The sequence below is a fragment of the Phascolarctos cinereus genome, unplaced genomic scaffold (genome assembly GCF_003287225.1).
Source record: "Phascolarctos cinereus isolate Bilbo 61053 unplaced genomic scaffold, phaCin_HiC Scaffold_9;HRSCAF=440, whole genome shotgun sequence".
NCBI lineage: Eukaryota > Metazoa > Chordata > Mammalia > Diprotodontia > Phascolarctidae > Phascolarctos > Phascolarctos cinereus.
In genome coordinates, this window is record NW_027556402.1 from 131,760,928 (window position 1) to 131,785,717 (window position 24,790).

Consider the following 24,790-nt stretch of genomic DNA (forward strand, 5'->3'; position numbering starts at 1 on the left):
TATCACTAGAAGAACGGTACTGTTTTGTTTTGTTTTGCTTTGCTTTGCTTTTTTTTTTTCCAAATGAGCCTTCATTTCAGGGAGGAATCTGGGGCCAGTGAAAGCACCATGCAATTCCCCAAAAATAACAAAGCCTGCTCTCCTCTTTTTATATAATGCTGGTATGAGTTCACTCTCGTCAATAACGTATATACAGATGGCACAGCACAGCATTGTTTAGACAATAAGCATTCTTCACCCTGTTCAGTCGTTTCAGCCATGTCTGACTCCTCATGACCCCATCTGAGGTTTTCTTGAGAAAGAATTATGAATAAAGAATTGTGTAATAAAAGTAGTGTTGAAGATGTCCTTAAAGAGATATATGAGTGAGAGGAAAGAAGGAAGGAAGCATTATTAAGTACCGACCACGTGCCAGGCACTACATAAAGTGCTGTACAGATGTTATCTCATTTGATCCTTACAACAGCTGTGGGAAATAGGTTTGCCATTTTCTTCTCTAGCTCATTTTACAGATGAGAAACTTAGGCAAACAGGGTTAAGTGGCTTACCTAGGGGTCATACATCTATTAAGTGTCTGAAGCCAGATTTGAACTCAGGAAAATGAGTCTTCATGACCTCAGGCCTGGCCCTCTATCTCCTGCCCCACTCAGCTGTCCCACTGTGGATAGTTAGAATGAAATCTAAATTAAATTTATGTTAATTCCCAATCTTACTTACTGTCACCTATAATTCAGAGGTTCCCACTGGGAGACTAGGGTAACTACATGTTTTACAGGCTCTTAGATATTTCTTTACTTATGGAGTCACAAAGAGAAGGAACAGATAGAGAGATATAAAGTCCCATAAAGTATCTGTGAAACAGAAATGAATATTACTCTTCCCAGAACATTCCCTGAGGCTAATGACTCCTTTTCCTATCAGAATGTGGGTCCAGCCCTGAACTGATGACACTGGCCTTTGAAAGAATCATAGCAGGAACACAAGCCAAAGCGGGAGACTGGCCGTGGCAAGCAAGCCTTCGGCTCAACAGTGTTCACCACTGTGGAGCTACCCTAATTAGCAACACATGGCTTCTGACTGCTGCTCACTGCTTCAGAAGGTAAGTTGATAGCCAATAAGGTGGAAATAAGGCAGCAACGACAAGGAATATGTGATTTAGGGCCCCCTATCGGACGGAACATATAGGAACTCAAAAAACTGAATGAGAACAGCCTCTTGTTCCTCATGCTAGTTTTTCATAGGATTTGAAAACCAGGAATACCCTTGCTGCCAGAAGCTGCTGATCTCTGCCAACCTGATGATTGCCATTGTTTCTGGGAGATTCTAGACTGAGTTGGTTGAGGGCTGTTTCTTGTGGGAAATGAGTTGTGCTATCTCATGACTATGAATACAAGGAAGAGACTATGTTACTTACCACAAAAGTAAAGTTAACCTAACATACAGTTAAAGATAACAAAGCTCTCTTTCATTGCTATTTAATTCTAAGATTCACACATCCTAGACTTGGGTAACCTAGACCTAGCTACGTGACCTAAATTTTAAAGGGCAAGTTTTCCACAGAGATTACAATGAGAGAGAGGGATAAAGACAGACAGATTGAGAGAGACAGACAGATGGTGGTGGGACTAGGAATAGTATAAATTTTATGCAATTACAAAAATGTAGACAGATCTAAAGATATTCTAGATTCCACTATATGTCTATATCAGGCCTGCACAACCTGCAGCCCGCAGATCACTTGCAGCAGGCCAAAGGATTTTGGGTGGCCTGCAAAAAATGTAGAGGATGTTTTCCTTCACATTTTTTGTGGGCTGCCTAAAAACCTTGGATGGCCCGCCCGTAGGTTGTGTAGGTCTGGTCTAGATTATACTGTGCAACAGTGTTCCCAATTCATTTATTTGATATTGAATTAATACTAACCAGATATACCTAAAGGTATGCTTCTGATTTGTGTCAGTGCCCTCCAGTGTTAAGTCCAAAATATGAGGAATAAGTAGGCAAGACCCTGCCAAACCTAGTATTCCACTAGAAAGGAGCAAAAGCAGAAATTACTCCTGATAATTTCATTTATCCCTGTGAATCTAGAATTCAAAGCTGAAAATGCCCTACTAGTGCAGACTTTTAGCACTTTCACATTTTCCATCAATGGTAAAGGAACTTCAATTTAAGATGCTCCTATTTGATTAAGATGGCTGAGTTTAAAAATTGTAATCTCCATGGAAACAACCACATTAAACAAGCATGCTGTGTCACCAAGTACCAAATCACATAGGATTCTATTTTTGAAATTTTGGAATCTTCTCTGAATCCTGCCTTCTATTCACCTCCCCACCCCTGGAGCTAGTAGAACATCTCCTTAAAAACTTTGTTGTTGTTTAGCCATTCAGTCATGTCTGACTCTTCATGACCCCATGGACCATAACATACTAGGCCCTTCTATCCTCCGCTATCTCTCAAAGTCTGTCCAAATTCATGCTTGTTGTTTCTATGATGCTATCTATTCATCTCCTCCTCAGCCATTCTCCTTCCCTTTTGCCTTTAATTTTTCCAACATCAGGGTCTTTTCCAATGAGTCCCATCTCATTTTTTAAGCTTCAGCTTCAGAATCTGACCTTCTTGTGAATAGCTTGAACTAATTTCTTCAAGTGTTTACTGATTTGATCTCCTTGATGTCCAAAGGATTCTCAAAAGTCTTCTCCAGCACCACAATTTAAAAGCATCACTTCTTCAGTGCTCAGTTTTTCTTATAGTCCAACTCCCCAAACCATACATTGCTACTGGAAAAACCATAGCTTTGACTATGTGGATCTTCATTGGCAAAGAGATGTCTCTGCTTTTTAGTATGCTGCCCAGATTTGCCATAGCTTCCTTTCCAAGTAGCAAACATCTTTTAATTGCATGGCTACAGTCATCATCTGCAGTGATCTTACACTGATTGCACTTCGGCTCCCCCTGTTTGCCAGGAAGTGATGAGACCAGTTGCCAAGATCTTAGTTTTATTTTGTTTTGTTTTGTTTTATGTTAAGCTTGAAGCCGGCTTTTACACTCTCTTCTTTCACCCTCACTGAAAGGCTTCTTAATTCCTCTTCACTTTCTGCCATCAGAGTGGTATCATCTGCATATCTGAGATTATTGGTATTTCTCCTGGCAACCTTAATTCTGGCTTTTGATTCATCTAGCCTGGCATCTCAGAAGATGTACTCTGCATACAAGTTAAATAAATAAGGTGACAACACACAGCCTTGTTGTACTCCTTTTCCAAATTTAAACCAATCATTTGTTCCATGTTGCTTCTTGGCCTATACACAGGTTCCTCAGAAGACAAGCAAGATAATCTAGTACTCCCATCTCTTTAAGGACTTGCCATATTTTATTGTTATCCACACAGTGAAAAGCTTTAGTGCAGCCAATGAAACAGAAGTAGATTTTTTTTCTGGAATTCCCTTGCTTTCCCCATAATCCAGTGAATGTTGGCAATTTGGTGTCTGGTTCCTTTGCCTCTTTGAAAACCAGCTTGTTCTTCTGATAATTCTTGTTTCACATAATGCTGAAGCCTAGCTTGTAGAATTTTAACATAATCTTACTGGCATGTGACATGAGCACAATTGTTCAGTAATCTGAACATTCCTTGGTATTGCCCTTCTTTAGGATTGAGACATAAACTGATCTTTCCCAATCCAGTGGCCACTGTAGAGTTTTGCTGGCATACTGAGTGAAGCACTTTAATAGCATCATCTTTTAAGATTTCAAATAGTCCAGCTGGAAGGAATTCCATCATCTCCACTAGCCTTACTGTTAGCAACACTTCCTAAGGCCCCTTTGATATCTGGCTTTAGATCTGTAACCAGAGGATTGTGGTTTTTGGCAATGTTAAGATCTTTCTTGTATAGTTCTTTTGTGCATTCTTGCCTCCTCTTCTTAATCTCTTCTGCTTCTGTTAAGTCCCTACCATTTTTGTCTTTTATCATGCCCATTAGAAGGGGGAGTCTCTTCACCTGGGAGTTTCCTATACCAAGAAAAATCACAGATCCAGTTTCTATCCCTTACCAAACAATACTTAAGAGACAGCATGCCATAGTGCAAAGATTCTTTACCTGAGATCCATAGATATAGATAGATTTCAAAGTATATGTGAATTTGTGAAGGGGGAAAAGGCATCTTTATTTCAATGCAATTGATCTCTTTCATAATTCTACAGATTTTCATTTATGATTTAAAAAACATTATTTTGACAAGGGATCCATAGGCTTCACCCCCTTTTGAAATGTCCATGATGTAAAATTAACTCTTGGCTTAGAAGTCAGAACAATGGATTTGGAGTCAGGAAGACCTTAGACATGCCTTAACTCTGTGACCCTGGACAGGTCACAACCTCTCTAAGCCTAATTTTACTCATCAGTAAAGTAGGGATGATAATATCATCTACTTTAAAAGATTGTTGTGAAGATAAAATAAGATAACATATGTAAATCCATTTGCAAATCTTAAACTCATTATGTAAATGTGAGTTACTTGGCTACCTGTCATTGGAGTTCATTATGATTTTAGCCGGGAATTATAACATAGCACCAAAAACGCCCAGGATCATCAATAGCTCCAAATATTTCTTCTAAAGTCATTGACCTGAGCTTTCCTTGGTAAGCAATTCTCCTTAGGAAGGAATTCCTTATAACCTATCTAGTTCTACTAAATGATTGTGAAACATATAACATGCAGTCTAAAGGTATTGGTAAATAGTTTTTAGCTGCAAAGAAAAAAAAAAACACAAGCCCAGAAATCTGAAGCCCTCGTGAGAGACACACCTACAAACTCCATATTTTATGCTTTTGATCCAAGAATATTTTAACTGCATACATTTCCATCTTTTTTCTAGTGTCCGTGATCCACGCCAATGGACTGTTACCTTTGGATATCTCCTAAATTCTCCAGAAAAAAGAGCAAATGTGATGAGGATTATAATACATCCTAATTATATATCAGAAACTCATGAAAATGACATTGCACTTGTAGAGCTCACTAGTGGAGTCACCTTTAACAGAAACATCCATAGAATCTGTCTCCCACAGGCCAATCAGAACATCCCTGTAGGAGCCACTGTTTATGTGACAGGATGGGGATCACTTCAACCTGGTGGTGAGTGTCTCAGGAAAAACTTGCCTTAATTTCATTTAACATTTAAGGCCCATAGGGATATGGAAGCAGGTATTAAAGGAAGCAGTATGGCATGGCATATTGGAAAGAACACTGGATTTAGAGGGGGAAAAAATATATTTTTTTTTCAGATTCTAGCTTAGTTTGGGGCAAATCACTTCACCTCATTGGGCGTCCCTTTCCTCATATGTAAAAGGAGGGCTTTGGAGTAAGTGACCTCTAAGGTCCTTCCTATCCCCAAGTCCTCTGTCCCTATAATGATTTGAAGGCCAAATTCTCAAGCCCAGAATTCTCAGAAGCTTATGTCTGTAATAAATATGACAGTCTATAATAATAAATAAGACTCACATAGTCCCATCTCATTTGATCCTTACAACAACCATTTGAGGTAGGTACTAAAAGCATTAATAACCTCATTTCAATGAGGACTAGGAAACTATGGCTGTGAGGGGTTAAGTGACTTAGCCATAATCACACAGCCAATAAATTTTAGAGGTAGAATTCAAACTCGTGTCTCCTAACTCCAACTCCAACACTCATTCCATTATACTATGCAACCAGCCCTTGTTTCATTAGCCCTGCATTCTATTTGGAGGACAAAGTAATGGCCCTAGAAGTTATCAACAGTTCTGAGGCATAGGCAAAAGAGAAAGATTAAGGAAAAAAAAAAAGGAGGACAGGAGTGTAGGTTAAGATATCTCACAGGTTTGTAGATCTAAACCTTAGAGATCATCCAGTCCAACATCTTCATTTTATAGATAAAGAAACTGAGGCCCAGAGAGATTACATAATTAATTTAATATCATATAGGACTCTTTTCACCACATCAACCTCCTCATATTATGGCAGCTAGGAGGTACGGGAGCCCTGGGCCTAGCATCAAGAAGACCTGAGTTTAAATTCAGTCTCAGGTACTTCCTAGCCATGTGAGCTCCATTTGCCTCAGTTTCTTCATCTGTAAAACTGAGATAACAGCACCTACCTCGTAGGATTATTGTGAGGATCAAATGAGATAATAATTGTGAAGCAATTAGCACATTATTATTATTTTTAAATCCTCTACAGAATAATGTTACATATCAATTATTCTCTAAATGTTCCATATATGTACATTCTGCCTTAGAGGCAGAAAGCAACTCTTTTGCTTATTTTTGTGTTTCCTATAACTGGTTATAGAACTAAGCAAATAGCACCCCTAAAATGCCTATTGAATTAATTAATTAATTAATTAAGTGAGGCTAAGGCAAAAGAGAGAAAGCTAAAATAAAGGTAGATACTGGGAGTTAAGAATCACCTAGTTTAAACATAAATAGGAAACTTCCCTTGAAAATCTCCCATGTTGGGGAACTTACTACTTCTGGAGGCAATCTCTGATACCTGATACCTCAAAACAGCTGTAGTTGCTAGGAAATGTTTCACTACATGAGTGGAAATCTGCCCCACTGCCACATCCATTTTTCCAAGTTCTGCCCTCTGCACACACATGCACACATGTATGTATGTGTGCACATATGTATTATGCTGTATGTATGTTTATGTGCATTATGTAATACAGCATCCACCTAAGTAGACAGTGAGGGTCTATTTTAAAATAGCAAATTCACTGCCTTTTCCCAAAGACATTGGATTGTAAAGCTCCTGGCAAAACCACAAAATTCTTAATGAGGACAGAGTTCTTTTGTCTTTGTCTTTCTATCCTTATCACCTCGAACAGTGCCTTGAACATTTTAAGTGAGATAAATGTTTGTCAAAATGAATCAAATTGAATCTTTGTAAAGAGGTTGTTGTTGTTGTTTTTCAGTCTTTTAATCATGTCCGACTCTTTGTGACCCCATTTGGAGTTTTCTTGGCAAAGATACTGTCATGGTTTGCCATTCCCTTCTCTAGTTCATTTTACAGAGGAACTGAGGTAAACAGAGTTAAGTGACTTGCCCAGGGTCACACAGTTAATAAGTGTCTGAAGCTGGATTTGAACTCAGGAAGATGATTCTATCCACTGTGCCGTTTACCTGCAAAGTGGATACTACTATAAAATGTCTCAGAGAGTTCTTTGGGGGGAAAAAAAGCATCTTCAATCACACCCACATACATCCTCAGCCTTTTTAGAAGCATTAAAAGTCACTGTGTATGCATTCTGTATAAATGAATTGAATACAAGAATCTTGACACATATGAAATGTCCTCCCTAACAAACATTTAATAAATACTGCGTATGCATTATATGTGTTTTTAGAAATAATATCACATATAGGGGCAGCTACATGGTGCAGTGGATAGAGCATCAGCCCTGGATTCAGGAGGACTTGAGTTCAAATCTGACCTCAGACACATAACACTTACTAGCTGTGTGACCCTGGGCAAGTCTAATCAAAAAAAAAAAAGAAGAAGAAGAAGAAATAATATCACATATTCAAGTTCCACTGAATGGTTGTGGTGGTGGTGGTGGTGGTGGTAGTAGTAATAGTAGTAATAGTAGATCTCCTGAAATCAATACCTTCTATCCCATGCTATTGCTGTTGGGAGACTGTGGGAGCATCTCTTTCATATGAATGTTTTATCAATGCCTTCCCTGTGATACTATACAGAAGAGGATTTTCGATAGAGACTGGGAAAATTGCATTCATTATTCATTAAATCATATTTGTGATTGTAGAGAATCCAATTTGTAAATTCCAAATTCTCACTATTTTTGTCTTCCTCTCCATTGTAATCTATAGGTACAAGCGTAAATGTTCTTCGGCAAGGTATGGTCCAGATCATAAGCAATGATGACTGTAATGCGCCAGAGAGCTATAATGGACTTGTCACATCTGGCATGATATGTGCTGGAACACCTGGAGGTGGCACTGATGCTTGTCAGGTAGGTCCTGAGTAGCAAAATTGTGCATGTAGCTATATGTGGCATAGTACTAATGGTACAAATAAATTGCTCTGAAGTTATTCCTGCCCTCTCAGAATTTATGGGACAGAGAGACAGTGAGAAAGAGAGAGAGACAGAGAGAGAGAGAGAGAGAGACAGAGAGAGAGAGAGAGACAGAGAGAGAGAGCTATTTTTACCCAATAGGTCACAGAAAAAATAAGTTGAGATGGTATCAGAGTAATTGTGAAATAGGTAAGGATGGTATTAATTATCTTCTTCTTGATCTTTTAAAAATGGATGAATTTTAATTAATAATGGTTTAATTTAAAAATGGAAATATATCTTACTAAGTATAATTGTTTGAATGACATAGGCTTCCACAAAAGTCAGAGTGATAAGATATGCAAACTCCCTCCCAAACTCCAGATGTATGTGTCCAACTGTCTATTAGATATTTCAAACTAGACATCTGATACATAGGTATTTCAGATGCCACATGTCAGACTAACCTCCTTTCCTTTTCTGGCAGGGAAATTAGGCTGGGAGGTCAGAGGAACACTGTAGACATAATATACTTAGATTTCAGCGAAGCATTGAACAAAGTTTCTTAGGCTATGCTTTTGGATAAGAAAGAGATATGTACTGGTTAATAATAATTAGAATTAGAATTAGTGGAATGATCAAACCCAAATAGTTATTAGATCAAATAGACCAAATAGATCAAACCCAAGTAGTCATTACTGGATCGTGTCAATTTGTTCTGGGTTTTTTGGGGGGATTTTTTTGTTTTTTGGGGGGGGGAGCAGGTTAAGAGTGTAACCTGGTTTATTTCATGTCAAATGTAGTCTAAAAAATAGGACAAATACCTCTGTAGGAAACATACAGACACAGAATCAAGAAGGCCTGGGACAGGGACCACTATTTTAACTAGGTGCTATACAGGAATAGGGAAGGGCACAGCCCCTCCCCATCCCCACTCCCCTATAAGGAACTCCTATTCCTTCCTTCCTTATCAGCAGTCCTGGTCTCTGTGACTGAGCAGTGACCAAGTGAGCCTCCATCCTTTGGTACCAAAGAGCCCTAAAGCAGAGACAGATACTACCCTCAAGCCCCAGGACCAAATGAAAAACAATAAACCATTAAACATAAAACCACCACTGGCAAACATAGGGGACTGAAAGAAGGGTGTAAAGCAGTGGTAGGATTTTCCACTTCCTGTCTCCTTTAGGAGAGAAGAAATTATATAACAGCTAGAGGGTGGGGAAAGGAAGATCTGTCCCAACTACAACAAAGTTATATATATACAGGATCTGCGTCACATGTGCTTGATCTGGCTGTGTGTCTACAGGTCCATCTTTGTGTGTCTGCTCAGCACCAATAATCCATTGGGTCCTTCCCAGTAGGAGGGGAGGAGTAACAGAGATGGCCAGGCCATCTCTCTCCAGTTACAGTTTGAATCTGAGCTTGGTCAGGTGGGACAGGGGGATGACAGGGAAGAGATTAGATGGCTCTGGCTTCAGAAGCTTTTGTATATGGGGGACTATGTTCAGGGGTCTGTGTATAAATGTATTCTATCTGTCTAGGTGGGTGGGTGATGGGTGAGCTGGCATAGGGAGGGTTACCACCTGGTTAGAGCCAACTCTCCTCACAGTATATTGTAGAAGCATTTTAAGGATGTCCATGCAGATGAGACATTTGTATTGATGCCCATGGGACCAGCTGTAGCTCCACCTTGCATAGGGGGCTTTAGAGACTCAAATGTGGAATCTTTTGTGATCTTTTCAATGTTGCTACCCTAGCACATCTTCTGCACTGCCAGTGGCCCATATAGGAAGCCGGTGTTATCCAAATATTGTGTGTGTACCTCTATTCAGGATATGACCCCTCCACCCCAACTATTCCTTTCTTTGTCTTCTTATATGGGATATCTGCCTTTGGGTACTAGGGATTCCCATAGATAAGAATTGTAAGGCCCTTAAAGCTACATAAATGCTAGTTATTATTATTATCAGAGCAGGAGTTATTAACCTGAGATCCATGGACAGACTTCAAGGGATCTTTGAACTTAGATTGGCGGGACATATATATATATGTACATATACACATATATATACATATATATATATACTTTTTTTTATTTCTGTATAATGGATATTCTTCATAATCCTCCATTTTATTTTATGCATGTAAAAACATTTTTCTGAGAAGGGGTCCAGAGGCTTCACCAGACTACCAAGGGAGTATGTCCATGACAAGAAAGAAAGAAAGAAAGAAAGAAAGAAAGAAAGAAAGAAAGAAAGAAAGAAAGAAAGGAAGGAAGAAAGAAAGAAAAGAAGGAAGAAAGGAAGAAAAAACTTTTTAAATTATGATTAGGGAAAACTATTAATCAAGCAAGGAATAGAAGTGATGCAAGATAAAGCATAATTTATATCATATAAAATGAAAAGGCTATTATACAAACAAAATTAATGTATCCAGAGAAATTGCAAGTCATAATACTAAGTAACATAAAATACTTTAAAATTTGCAATGCATTTAATATACATTTTCTCTTTTGATAACATTATGTACTCTGTACTAAACCAACAACTCTGTATGTACCCTTGCCCCCATCCCCTTTTGTTTTTTTCCAGCTGATTGCCCTATCCCACCTGTCTACTCTAATCTTCTGTTTCTTCATATCTACCGGCTCCTTCTCTACTATCTATGAACAAGCCCAAGCATCCTTCATCCTAAGGGGGAAAAAAAGCCTCACTAGCTATTGCTTTAGTTAGTTACTGTTCTATATCTCTAACTCCTTGAAAAAGGCATTTATACTTGGTGCTACTACTTCTCTTCACTCTCTTTTAAATATTTTGCACCTGGTTTCCAATCTCATCATTCAGCTGAAACTATCACATAGCTAGAATTATATAAAAGAACTTCACCATACTTCATAAACCACAGGCAGCAAATTTGCATGTCACAAATACAAATATCAAAATATTCTTGAGAATTCAACAAACAAATTGTACTGCAACTGGCGCATCATTAAAGACTGAAGTGTTGCCCACAACTGCTTGGACACATTGAAAAAAATTTAAGAATATTTTTAATATATATTGCTATACCAACTACTCAGTCATCAAACTATTAAAAAAAAGCTTTTAAGATGGAGAGACTTAGCAAAAGGGATTATACCATGTTGGAACCAGTCTGGATGTGTGTCATCCCTGTTGTCCTGTCTGTTATAGTAAAGCTTTTAAAATAGAGAGACTTAGTAGAAGAATAGGTCAAGAGGTGTGTCATTCCTGTTGTCCTGTCTGCCATTGGAGTAGTCTCAAAGATGCTTTCTGTGAATCTACAGCTGATGGACTTAAATGCCAATACTCGTATTCAGTAACAAAAAGCTGACATGTATTCACCTACTCAATAGTCTTCACAATATTACATTAAAAGGATTGACAGAATAGTAATATCTTCATACTATTTTTCTCTCTGAATTCCATTTTTAAAAGATAGGAATAAGATTGATGATGATGATGATAATGATGATGACAATGATAATGAAGCAACAAGCATTTACTAAGTTACTTAGTATATGTGAGGTATTATGGTCAGAATTGGAGACACAAAGAGAAAGCAAAAACATTTCCTGATCTTGAACAGCTTAGATTCTAATGAAGGAAACATGAACCCAAAGAGGATTGACAGAAGGTACATATAGAATAAATATAATGTAACCTGGGTGGGATGGGGTGGGGTGGGGGGAGGTTACCACCAGGTAACCCCAGGCTTTTGGCAGAAGATAATGTTTGAGTTGGGTCTTGAAAGAAGCCAGTGATCCTATGATGATAAAAATAAATGAAATAATAAAATAAAATAAGAGAATTATATTAGATAACCTCTAAAGTCCTATCTAACTATGAGACTTGTAGTAGAGAAATCAACATTTCTAGACTCTTCATTACATGGTAAGTTTCAACAATGACAGCATAAGACTACCTAAATCATACTACAATATAAAATCCTATACCTGCTCTTTGATTCATTCTTCTAATGATAGTCCATCCTCTGCTAGTACTGAAACAAACAATATAAACACATGTAGAGTTCCTTGCAATTTAGGGTAAAATCATGATACTTAATCACAAATGTTGGTTTTCTTTCAGGGAGATTCTGGTGGACCATTATCGATGGCTGACTCAAGGCAGATCTGGTCGGTTTGGGGAATAGTGAGCTGGGGATATGAATGTGGCCTGCCAGACAAACCTGGAGTCTATACTTATGTGCCCTCCTATCGTGACTGGATAACTCAACAAACTGGAATCTAGTACAATAAGCTGGTCTCTACTGTAAATGTTGTATGCAGGGCGTGCCTGTCTGAAATGCCAAGCCTTTTTCCCATTCAGTTTCGGTCACTACCTTAAGATGGTGCTTTCATAAATTCCTCGACAGTTTTTACAAAATAGTTCTTCATTGAGATGCTCGTTATAATAATTCCTTTCTTTTTAGGGGACAGATTATTTTTAACCTAGAAGATCTTTCTAGTGCTGTTTTGCAGGACTTGAAATTCTTTTGCCTGCTTTTTAAGCTGAAGGGACTACATCGTCATTGAAGGCCCATTTTCCATTTTCCACTTAGCCAAAGAGATTTGGCAGTTCTTTCTTTATCTAAAGGATAAGCCCTGCAATGTTGTGAAAAGCATACTAGAGGACCTTGGTTTAAATCCAAACTCTGCCACCTGCTACCTGTGTGGCCTTGAGCAAGTCACTTAACCACTTGGAGCTTTGGCATTTGTAAAATGAGGAGATTGTACTAAAGTCCCTTTCAGTTCTAAATCTCAGGCTTTATAACTACAACTTTACAGATTTCCGTTCCTTAAATCTAAAGCCTTTCTTTATTCAATATTCATTATTCAAATGTCTGACCTTTACACCATTCCTTTCTTTCCTGCTGACAGAACAGTAATAGTAAATAGAAATTTGTTTCTGGAATTTACCAAATGGTACTTCAAAGTAGTAATCCAGGGATAATTGAATACACTTATTTTTACAATGTTTTATACTGTAACAACCAAAGCAAGGAAAGGAGTTTTAGTGACTAGAAAAGTAATTTGATGTCTGTGTTGGTACAGTCATGTCCTCTTCCCCTGCTATCATTGTATCTTTCATTTTTCCTGTCTGTCAAGTGTAAATAAAAAGTATGGGGCATTTATCTGCCTTACAGGATGAATGAAAGGTAGTAAAGCCCTGATTAATCCAAGTGCTGAAAAAATGGGTGCTCTGATTAATTGGTTTACTTTTCAGCCTTTGTGGGTACAACATGGTGAGCATTGTTTAAACTGTCTTTGGGGATTTGATAGTGCCTCTGAGGAATAATTAACACAATTATTGTCTTTGTATAGTTCTGTGGATATAAAATGGTTAAACTATGAATATTTGAGAGTACTAGTTAATCAAGGCTTCATTGTAAATATAATGTGCTTGGAATTCCTAAAATGAAATGTGCGTCTCTTTCTTCAGCTCCTGTCTGGACCACCTATTGGACGTTGTGAATTAAATGTTCACTAGGCATCTCAAACTCAGCTCATCCAAAACGGAAATCATTAGCTTTCCCCTCAAAATCCAACCTCTTCCAAATTCCCAGATTTCTGTAAAAGACACACGCAATCCTTCGCTTCATAACTGAAGTCATCCTCTACTCACTCTTACTGATTGTACACACCCAATCAGTTGTTCAAAGTTTTGTCAGTTTGATCTCCAATCTTTTTTCCATCCGTTTCGTTCTCTTCACTTACGTGGCCACCACCTGAGGTCCCGACTGTCTCTTGTTTGGACTGTTGCAATTCTCTCTTACTTGGTGTTCTTGTTTCAAATCTCTCCCCTCTCTAATCTGTCTTCCATGTATCTGCCAAGTGATATATCCCTTCAAGAACACATCTGGCTATGCCACTTCCCTACGCAACAAACAAAAACAGCTTCCTAAGGTCTCCAGGGATCAAATACAAACTACTCTGTCTGACTTGTAAAGCTCTTTTCAATCTGACTCCAACTTACTTTTTCAGCCCGATTACACATTCCTACCCTTCATTCACTCTGTAGTCTCACCAAACTGGACTTCTTGCTATTCTATCTCCCATATCATACATGACATTCCATCTCCAATATCCTTCTGCTTACGCGGGTTTTTCTTCAATCCTACAGTGGCCTCCTTTCTCATCTCCACAACCTGGAACTCCTTGCTTCCTTCAAATCTCAGTTCATATGCCACTCCCTGAATGAACCCTTTCCTGACCCCTCCCCATCCTCAGCTATTCGTGGCAATCTACCAATTTACATCATATTTATTTGGTATATACTTATATTAATCAATCAATACACATTTATTAAGTTCCTACTACATTGCAGGAACTGTTATAAGCACTGGGGATATACAAAGCGGCAAAAGACAGTCCTTGCCCTTAAGGAGTTGTTATGTCCCCTCAAAGAATATGAGTTCCTTGAAGGCAGGGCCAGTTTTATTTTTGTCTTTGTATTTCCAGAACCTAGCATAATGCCTGACATAGGAGCTTGAAAAATATCTGTTGATTGATTGAGCAAATCATTTTCCACCACTCTAGTACTATTCTAATAGTACAATTACATTTAGAATCACAGAATTTTATAGTAGATATTTAATAAATATTTATTGAATAAATGTTGAAATATAGGAATGCACTGAAGCACCAAAGTACAGGATGTACCAAGTCTTAAGCCAGTGTTAAGCTTTAATGTATTATGATCCAACATAAAACTATTCAATTCTGTTCAATACAACAACAAACGTTTAGTAAGTGCCTATGGTGCACAAAGGTACCATACTGGGCAATGGAGATTAAAAGACAAAAATGAAACTGTCCCTGACCTCAGAGTGCAGATGTTTTATTCTTATATAAGCCTTTATGGGAGTAAAGGATGACATTTTGGTTCAATTGTTATTAAGTGTCTACTCTGAGCAAGGTAGTATGGTAGACATAGGCTAGAATCTAGCCACTAGTTATAGGCTAGCTATGTCTTAATTCCTGCCTTCAAGGAGATTACAAGAAAAAGGGGGGGGGCGCCACATGCAGGTGCTCACCCACTTGCACATGGGAGAGGGGAGATAAAATAAGATATTTACATAACTGAGTCGTCAAGTTTCAGAACCAAAGTAGGTAACTTCTCAAGTGAGATCAGAAAGCATTGTTACTAGGCAAAACCACTGATTTTCATGACAATTTTCACTACTTTAAGAAGCTTTATTTTCTCATCTGTAAATCATCTTAGGTAATTTCTAAGGCTCCTTACTGCTCTAATATGCCATTTTCTCTGAGGATTTTAATATTTAGAATCATAGAACCTTGAGGTTGAAAAGAACCACAGAGGTCACCTAGTCTAACCCCCAGCTGTAGCCTGAATCCTCTCTACAATATTTCTGATGATCACCTCATCTGTCTTTGCAAATTATCAATGAAGGGGAACTCATTGTTTCCCATGACAACCAATTCCATGTTGGAACAACTATAATTACTGGGAAGTTATCTTGACATTGAGCTAAAATTTATCTTTCTAAAATTTAACCCCATTGGTCCCATATCTGCCTTCTGGATTCAAGTACAAGTCTAATCTCTCTTCCATATAAAACATTTTAATTCCTTCACAGAGAGGCTGTGTGAGCTATGGCTATAAAGCCTGCTCAGATATTTCAGAACTTTAATGGATTTCAGACTTACAATAAGAATCTATATGAGATATAATTTGAGGGGAAAAAACAAACCTCTTAGGAAGGAACTAATTAAGGGAACCCAATGAACCTCAGAGGCCAAAGTAGAAATATGAGAACTAGCAAAAAAGATAAGGTAGAGTGGAAATTAAAACCACTAAGATGGTTAAAGCTTAAACCAGTCAATAGCTATGTTAAATGCCAACTTTTCTATGATCATTTTGAGGGAAAAAAGCACTTTCCTTTCTTTCATATATTCTTTCTTCCCATCCCTGCCTGACCACTAGCATGGAATAGAGGACAGAAAGATGAACATGGGGTCAAAAAAACCTGGGTTCCACTCTGGCTTCTGATTTTATAAGTTTTGTGACTCTGAACAAGTAATTTAATCTCTATAATTATATGTGTTAGGATTTAACTTACTAAACCATAGACCATTTGGGATCTTCATTGGAGAAGGGAGTTCCCTGCACTCATGAAATCAAAGATCTTTTTGCAAGGGGTGTGTGTGTGTGTGTGTGTGTGTGTGATCCTTCCTTGTATCCTCAGCCCCTAGCACAGTACCTTGTCAAAAGTAGGCACTTAATTTCTGTTGAAGTGAAATATCACAGATATACACAGGCTATAAATTTAGTGAAGTCTATTAAAAGTTTACTTACATACTAGTTTAAACAATTTGTATCACAAACAAATTTACCACTCCGCTTTAGTGCCAGTCTAGACTGTGAAACTAGAATACATTGTAGAAGCATTGTAATAAACAGCACTTCTGCCCTGTTCAATCCTTAGACTGAAGAAGGGACCAAATTAGGGCCCTAGTTTTTTTAAAGATTTAGTTGTATTTTTATGGCAAATATTCACAGCAGACTCTTAATGAAACACATAAACACCAACTATCTATTTCCAGCTCTACTCTTTGGCAATGCATGTGACTTAAAATCAGTTTTTTAAAGAGTATTTGCCCTGCTTAATTATGTATGGAATTTAAGATTTCTGGAAGACAGTCCAAACCAACTTTTTTAATTGGTTCTCAAATTAAAGAAGTGTCATTTGACTCTGAGGACTCAACACATTCTGCAGTGTTGTAATCATCCCATTTCTATAACTGAGGCAGATTTCCAGCTTGGCACTCCCTGGTTATACACTTGTGAGGCCAACATTAAACTAGTAATTTAAAGTAAGCCACAGCATTCATGTGCGAGTGTGTGTGTGTGTATGTGTGTGTGTGTGTGTGTGTGTGTGTTGATTCCACATACAAATATAAACATTTGGTTACGCATTTACAACAGGAAATGGAAGTCTATCTTGGGCAGCAGTGTTAGCACTTAATTTACAAGCACCTTGCCCTTTGATAAGGGAAAACCAAATGGAAAACCAAAAGGATGATTGCATAAAAGATGCATCACTTTAGAAACTGAAGGAATACACTTAGTGGTACTATTGCTTAGGAAGGTGTATTAACCCTTTCCAGCCTCTAGGATGTCATCTGTGTTCATAGTTCTACACAGCAAGAATTCATATTCAGAATGATGGCTCTGCAAGATCTTAAAATATCAATGAAAAAATTATACTCTGCTTGCTACTTATTTCAATATTCAAAAAAACCATGACATCATCTAGAGTGTCAATGTAGATAATAACCCATCCACACCTTAGCAGGTGGCTTTATGGGCTGCTATTGCCAGTTTGGTGATACTGGTGGCTTCTTGGTGATGAACCGCCCCCCATGTAGATAGGCTAGTCTTTGTATGAAAGTCCCTAGGTCCTAATTAAAGCCTTTCTCATTTGATAGAACCTGCCAGAGATTGTGCTTTGTTGGCAAAGCCTTTGAAACCCTATGAACACTGCAATGGAAAATAAAGTACCAGAAAAGCATTTTAGTAGGGTATGCTTATTACTAAGGCAGAGGTATGGAATAATACAGCCCAGAAATAACTTTAAAGGGGCTGAAACTTAAAGATTTTTTTCCCCAAATAATCTTCAGTGGTTAAAAAATTCAGTTGAACAAAATATCCCATTCTTTAGTTGCAGTTAATCAAGGTTTTATTTATTAAGCAACTAATTCATATGATGCTGTCCCAGACACAGTAAAGAAGTAATCATGCAGAACTGATGCCTATCATCCAGGAATATAAAATCTAGGAAAGCAACAATGATACAATATATGTGTGTATATAACATAAAGACACTATGTTAACATTAGAATGCACAACAAAAGTGTTGTGTTATTGACAAGTCAAGGTAATAGGAAAGGCAGCATAATATATATTGTTCAAATGCCAAACACACATTTGTCTAAAAGACAATTTTGTAAAGAAATCATACAAGGCAAACACTCACATGGAGGTCAGAAGAAGCAATACAAGGACACTCTCAAGGTCTCTCTGAAGAACTTTGGTACTCATTATGAGACATGAGAAACCCCAGCAAAGGACCACACAGCATAGTGTGCCCACATCAAAGAAGGAACTATGCTCTATGAGCAAAGCAGAATTGCAGTAGCACAAAAGCAACATGAGATGCAAAAATTTAGGGCCATCTCCATCCCAAATGTTCATAGAAACCATTTGTGCCCAACTTATAGTAGATCCTTCTAAGCTTACATTGGTTTGATCAGCCACAGCCAGACACATTGTACATTGCCCCTGACATGGTGATATCATTTTTTTTTCCTCTTTGAGTACAAAAGACAACAACAACTATAGAGTACTATAGTCAGAAAGACATGGGTTCAAATCCTGCTTCAGATAATTACTAGCTATGTTAACCTGGACAAGATACAATCTCTTTGAACCTGAGTGTCCTCATGTATAAAATAGAGGAATTGAACTTGAATTGTACTTGAAGGTCCCTTCCAGATTTAAATATATGATCCTACAATCATATGTATATTCATAAAAGAAGGCAAGGGTAAATATATAATTGGGCTCAGTCAGTCAATAAAGTGTATACTATGTGCCAAGTGCTGTGTTAAGGGTAGAATAGCAGTGGAAGTTCCCTTTCTAAGCCAAAGCCAAAAGCAGTGAGCATTTCTCAGAAGAATATGGGAAATTTCATGGAAGAAAAAAAAATATGGAACATTTTTGAAGTGGCTGTCATCTTTGCACAAGGGACAGGCTGAATTTTTAAAATTATTTCAATCTCAGTATATGTACCACCAAAGCCTACCTGGAGGGATCAGTTTTGTGTTGCACTATTGCTCTTGGTTCAGTTTTCTCGGGGCCAGATTTTAACTTACCTACTTTAAAAATTTTTCCTAAACTTAAATGTCCAGGTATTCAAAAAGAGACAGACATTTGAGTTTCTCTTCCATAAGTAAAAGGGAATATTAGACATCTGCATTTACATAAAAATTGACAATATATTTGAAATATACCAGGAACACGTGAAGTATCCTCAGAAATCAGTCATCTTCAAATGTCATCCCTGGCTACTAGCCTCATTTCCACAATTAGTTCACTTATACTGTACCCCAATCACAGCAAGATCAAAAATGTATGCTCATTTTTATAGAGAATCTAAGATTTACAAAGTGTTTTCCTCACAGTAATTTTGTGAGACAGGTAATGCCAGTATTATGGTCCCCATTTTACAGAAGAGAATATGCAGGTCAGAGAAGTTAAATCAAGTGACTGGTTAAGTCTCAGAACCAGTTTTTAAATCGAGGTCTCCTGACCTCAAATCAAGTGCTCTTCTCCCTATATCACAATGCCATTTCTTTACCCTTTAAACTTACTATTATCTCAGAGGAAGTATTATATTAAGTGCAACTTCCCCAACATATTCCATTTTCCCAAGATAAAGTCTACATTTGTTTTCTTACTCTAATTCTAATGAATTGAAAGATTAAAGTTCCCTGCTAGGTATTTCATCATAAGATCTGGAGAAAAAAGCCAAAATCAAATAAATTAACACTTGTGAGTTTATGTTAATACAAACAATGAATGAATAGTAAAAGAAGCATTCATCAAGCACTCACAATGTGCCAAGCACTGTGATAAGTATCATGGATACAAATAGGAACAGCTAGACAGCTCTTGCTCTTAAAGCACTTGCAATGCCAACTTCCAAGAAAAAGTTTTTCAAAAACTCAATTCTCTGGATGGCTCCACAATTTGACATCGCAGAGACACAGTACCAGAATTCTGAACTGAAGCTGCAATTTATGTCTTGAGTGTTCAGAGCAATACACACATATCACCAAAAAAAGTGAGAAACAGTAAAGTTCAATTCCAGGAAAGTTCTACTAAGCACTTGATGGGAAATTAGAGGGCTCTGTCTGTTTCAATCAAAAGAAAGAGAGTTTACTCCTCCCAGAGCCTTAGTAAAAGTGTTCGAAGAGAATAAAGGTAGTTCAATCTACAGATTGAGACTGTAACTCTGCAAAAAAAAAACCACTGGTATCTGGTGTTTTCTATGGCATGGAATGTCAATTTCTTAACATGATAGAGAAAAAAAACCTAGATGTTATAAATCATTAGTATATATTGTTTTGAGAAAATAAAAACACATTTTATTTTAGTAGTATATTTAACTAACAGTAAACATTGAGTTTGATCTTGGTATTGGATTAGTATGAATGCAAGTATTCTTTTAATAATACAGGGCATCCCAAGCATCATCAAGCAATTTTACACCTTGGTAGTTAAAAACTGCACAAAGACTTTTGGGACACTCTATACCTTCCGTTCTGCCCCCTTGGATATATTACTTTGATTTTTCAAAGTTAGATTGTCTGAACTCAGCATTACAACAATTCTATGTTTGTAGGTTTGTTATCGTTATTCCCATTTTATAAAAGAGTAAACTGAAGATGATAGAGATGAAGTGACTGACCTTATAGCACAGAGCTAATTAGAGACACTCCTGCAACTGGTTATTGCTATTTTTTAGTTGTTTCAGTTATATCCAACTCTTCATAACCCCATTTGGAGTTTTCCTGGCAAAGATACTAGAGTGGTTTGCCATTTCCTTCTCCAGCTCATTTTACAGATGAGGAAACTGAGGCAAACAGGGGTAAGTGACTGGCCCAGGGACACTTAGCTAGTAAGTGTCTGAGGCAAAATTTTAACTCAGAAAGATGAGTCTTCCTGACTCCAGGCCTGGCACTCTATCCACTGAGCTACCTGCAACTGGAACTATGTCTAACATCTCATTGCTCTTCTCATTAGATCATTCTATGTAGCCTTTTAATGGGCCAATACGCATGGAAGAATTGCAAAAAGGCTCAGAAGAACAAATAACATAAAAAAATAAAAAACTAACAGGCCAATTTTCTTAAAATTGCAAATGGTAGGTTTTTGTTTTGATGTTCATAGACAATCAATCCCTTTCAAAAAAAACTGCCAGATATATCTAAGCCTAGGAACCCATAATAATATTTTTAATATTACTTAGGTTAAATAGAGACATAGAAAGTCAAGGCAGGTCATTATTTAAAAGTCTCTCATAAGAAAGAGTTTTCTTTTTAGTGAAAGCTGCAAGATCTATTCATGTTCATGGCTTAAATTCTATTCTATTGTGGTATAATATTTCAGCTCATTCATCCATGAAAGTCATTTTAAAAATTCATGTAAAAATCTTTAATGGCTTTTGAATGAACAGAATTTAGCTCTTTCTAGTGGTTTTTGCTAGGATTTTTATCAAGAATTTTTTTTTAATTAAGTTCATGGGTTTCAAATTTTACATGTCCCATTTGGCCAAAAAAACCCAACAACAACAACAACAAAAAATTACATCCATGTTACCATTAAATACAGCTAAAGAAAATCATACACTAATTTAAAACATATCTGCTGGTATTTATCTTTATTTATTTATTTATTTAATTATTTTGGCTCAGCAATGGGATTAAATGACTTGCCCAGGGTCACACAGCTAGTGAGTGTTATGTGTCTGAGGCCGGATTTGAATTCAGGTTCTCCTGAATCCAGGGCTGGTGCTCTATGCACTGAACCACCTAGCTGCCCCTGGTATTTATCTTTAAAATGTGGGGGAAATTATGTGTTCATGGTAATATTTGGAAGAGTTGTTCGTCAGGAAGACCATCGCTTAAAATATAATTAACTGTACATATATTAAATGACTCAATATAATGCTTTTATTCAAAAGAAAATAGTATTTCTCTGATGATAAACATCAATATGTTGGAAGTATGATAGGTTTCCCCTCTCCCCCAGACATTGTGAATCTCTGTTAAAGGTTATCAAAAACTCCCTCCATTCCATTTGTTATATCTTGTTCCAGGAAAAGACAGTTTTACAAGAATATCAATGTTTTTATTGGCAGAGAATTTGCTAAGATACTGTCATAGAAGTTAGCTTGCTAGGTTACTCCTATGTAATCTGCTTTTAGTCTGTTACCTTGGAAGATTTTGAAGCTGTGCTTGAGCTACTAAAAATTAATACTAGACAAATTTATTCATTCTCAATAACTGCTCTATTTCAAAGCAGGATATTTTTCAGAGATACAAAATCCAGCCAACACTTCTACAATATATTAAGGTTTACAAAGCACTTTGCAAATTATCTTATTTGGACCTCACAACAATCCAGTGAAGGGCATGATCATAGTAAATGACAGTAAATTGTGCTTTATGGTTTGCAAAGTACTTTGCATACATTACGTAGTAAAAGTCATAAGAGTAAAACACCCACAGTGCTGTAGGAGCGCACAAGGGGAAAAGGGTGCTTCCAGATGGGGCAATTATGCAAGGATTCATGAGAGGAATTGATATTTGAACAAGACTTTGAAGGGTAAATAAACTTTTGATAGTTGAAGATGGAGGGGAAGGGCATCATTCCTGGTGGAGGAAACAAGATGAGGAAAGGTGAGGAAATAAGAAAGCAAGGGGAGCAGAGAAGGCAATGCAGGTTAAGAGAATAACAGGAGAAGGAGAGGAGGAAGGAGGAGAAGTAATAAGCATTTATACAGCGGCTACTATGTACCAGGCACTGGCTAAGCACATTTTACAAATATTATTTGAACAACCCTAGAAGGTACTCAATGCCATTATAAACTCCATGTTACAACTGATGAAACTGGGGCAAACAGAGGTTAAGTGACTTGCTCAAGGTCACATGGCTAGTAAGCATTTGAGGGCAAATTGGAACACAGGTCTTCCTGGCTCTAAGCCCAACACTCTATCCACTCTACCACCAGACTGGCTATAGCATAGGTATGGTATAGTAGTGAGAAATAAAACTGCAAGGACATTTTTGGACCTGACTATGTATGGCCTTGGAAGGAGAGTCTAGGCTTAACTATCTGGTGGTATGTAAAGTAGGATTGCAAGAAGGGAGTCTGAAGACAGGGAGACCAGTTGGAAACTTGTTGTAATACCCAAGCAGGTGCAAACAGGGCATGGGGACCATTGGGTGTGGAAAGGAAAGATTTGATATAAGGGACATCAAAAATAAGAATCAACAAAAACATGATGATAGACTAAATTTGGGATCAAGGGAAAGAGAGGAATCAAAGATAATTGAAGTCTGCATCTGAGTGACTATGAGTATGGCTGCCATTAAGAGAAACACTGAAGTCAGGACAAGGAGTTTGTTTCATGATTTCTTGATTTCTCATAGAGTCATTAGCTTCCATTTGCTTCAACCTAATTTTTGAGGAATCATTTTCTTCAGTAAGCTTTTGGACCTCCTTTTCCATTTGGCCAATTCTGCTTTGGATCTCTTTTACCATTTGGCCCAGTCTGCTTTTTAAGATATTATTTTTTTCAGTATATTTTGAGTCTCCTTTACGAAGTTGTTGAGTCATTTTTCATGATTTTCTTGCATCACTCTTATTTCTCTTCCCAACTTTTCCTCTACTTTTCTTACTTGATTTTCAAAATCCTTTTTGAGCTCTTCCATGGCCTGAGACTAATTCATATTTTTCTTGGAGGCTTTGGATGTAAGGAGTTTGGCTTTGTTGTCTTCTTCTGAGTGCATTTTGATCTTCGTTGTCAACAAAAAGTTTCTACAGTCAGAGTTTTTTACATCGTCTGCTCATTTTCCCAGCCTATTACTTACTTTTTAACTTTTTGTTAAAGTAGAGCTCTGCTCCCAGTGTGGAGGGTGAACTGTCCCAAGCTTCAAGGGTTTTGCTAGGGACCTGTAAGTTTTCAGTTCTTCCAAGGTGGTAAGATCTAAAGAAAGGTATTTACTACTCTCCTGGCCTGTATTCTAGTCTGTGAGAGACCACAAGCATTTTTCTGCCCTGGAAGTGTGAGGAAAGGTGCCCCTTCACTGCTGCCACAAGTTCTGCTATGCTATTGCTCTTCCTCACCCTGAGATTGCCACCCAGGACTGTGACCCAGATTCAAGTATGGGTGAAGCAACAGAGTCCTGCCTTAGCAAAGAGACTTGTAATCTCCTTCTGACCAGTTGTTTGATGCCTTTACCATCTGTGGGCTGAGCGCTTCAGAAGCAGCTGCCACCACTGATTCAGTCACTCCCACGGCCTGATCCTGGTTTTCTGCGTCTGGATCTGTTCTGGCAAAGCCTGCACTGGACTGTGCTCCTCTCTCCCCTAGGTCTGGCAGACCTTTCCTGCTGACCTTCTAAGTTGTCTTTAGTGTCTGTGGGCTGACAAGTCTGGAAACCACCACTGCTGCCAGTGATTAAGCCACCCCAAGGCCTACTCCAGGTTTGCTGGGGTTCAGTCTGTGCTGGACTGTGTTACTCTCTCACCCTGGCACAATAGACCTTTCCTGTCAGCCTTCCAGATTGTCTTGGGCTGGAAATTTGTTTCACTCTGTCGCTCTGTGAGTTCTGCTACTCTAGAATTTGTTTAGAGTTGTTTTTAAAGGTATTTGGAGGCGTTTGGGGGAGAGTTCAGGTGAGTTCCTGCCTTTACTCCACCATCTTGGCTCCCCTTCTTTCAGGACAAGGAGCTTGGAGGAAGAAAATTGCACTCCCCTGCTCAATAAATTCAGTGGCCCACTGTTTCTTCTAAGATACAACATAAACAACAACAAAAAAGTTTTAAGCCTATTTCTGTGTCATTTCACATAATTACCTTTTAAGAATTCTATATTCTAGCCAAATTGAACTAGTTGCATCT

At 37.8% G+C, this 24,790-nt stretch overlaps 1 protein-coding gene across 1 annotated transcript in view; it reads left to right on the forward strand.

The window, feature by feature from the left end:
• TMPRSS11D (transmembrane serine protease 11D) overlaps positions 1-13,448 on the forward strand; it is a 53,307-nt gene extending 39,859 nt beyond the window's left edge. Inside the window, exons 7-10 of the mRNA XM_078148857.1 lie at positions 922-1,099; positions 4,874-5,133; positions 7,869-8,011; positions 12,163-13,448. Of these exons, the coding sequence (XP_078004983.1) occupies positions 922-1,099; positions 4,874-5,133; positions 7,869-8,011; positions 12,163-12,324 (743 nt within the window). The 3' untranslated portion in view covers positions 12,325-13,448. The remainder of the gene's footprint in view (positions 1-921; positions 1,100-4,873; positions 5,134-7,868; positions 8,012-12,162) is intronic.
• The last annotated feature ends 11,342 nt before the right edge of the window (positions 13,449-24,790 follow it).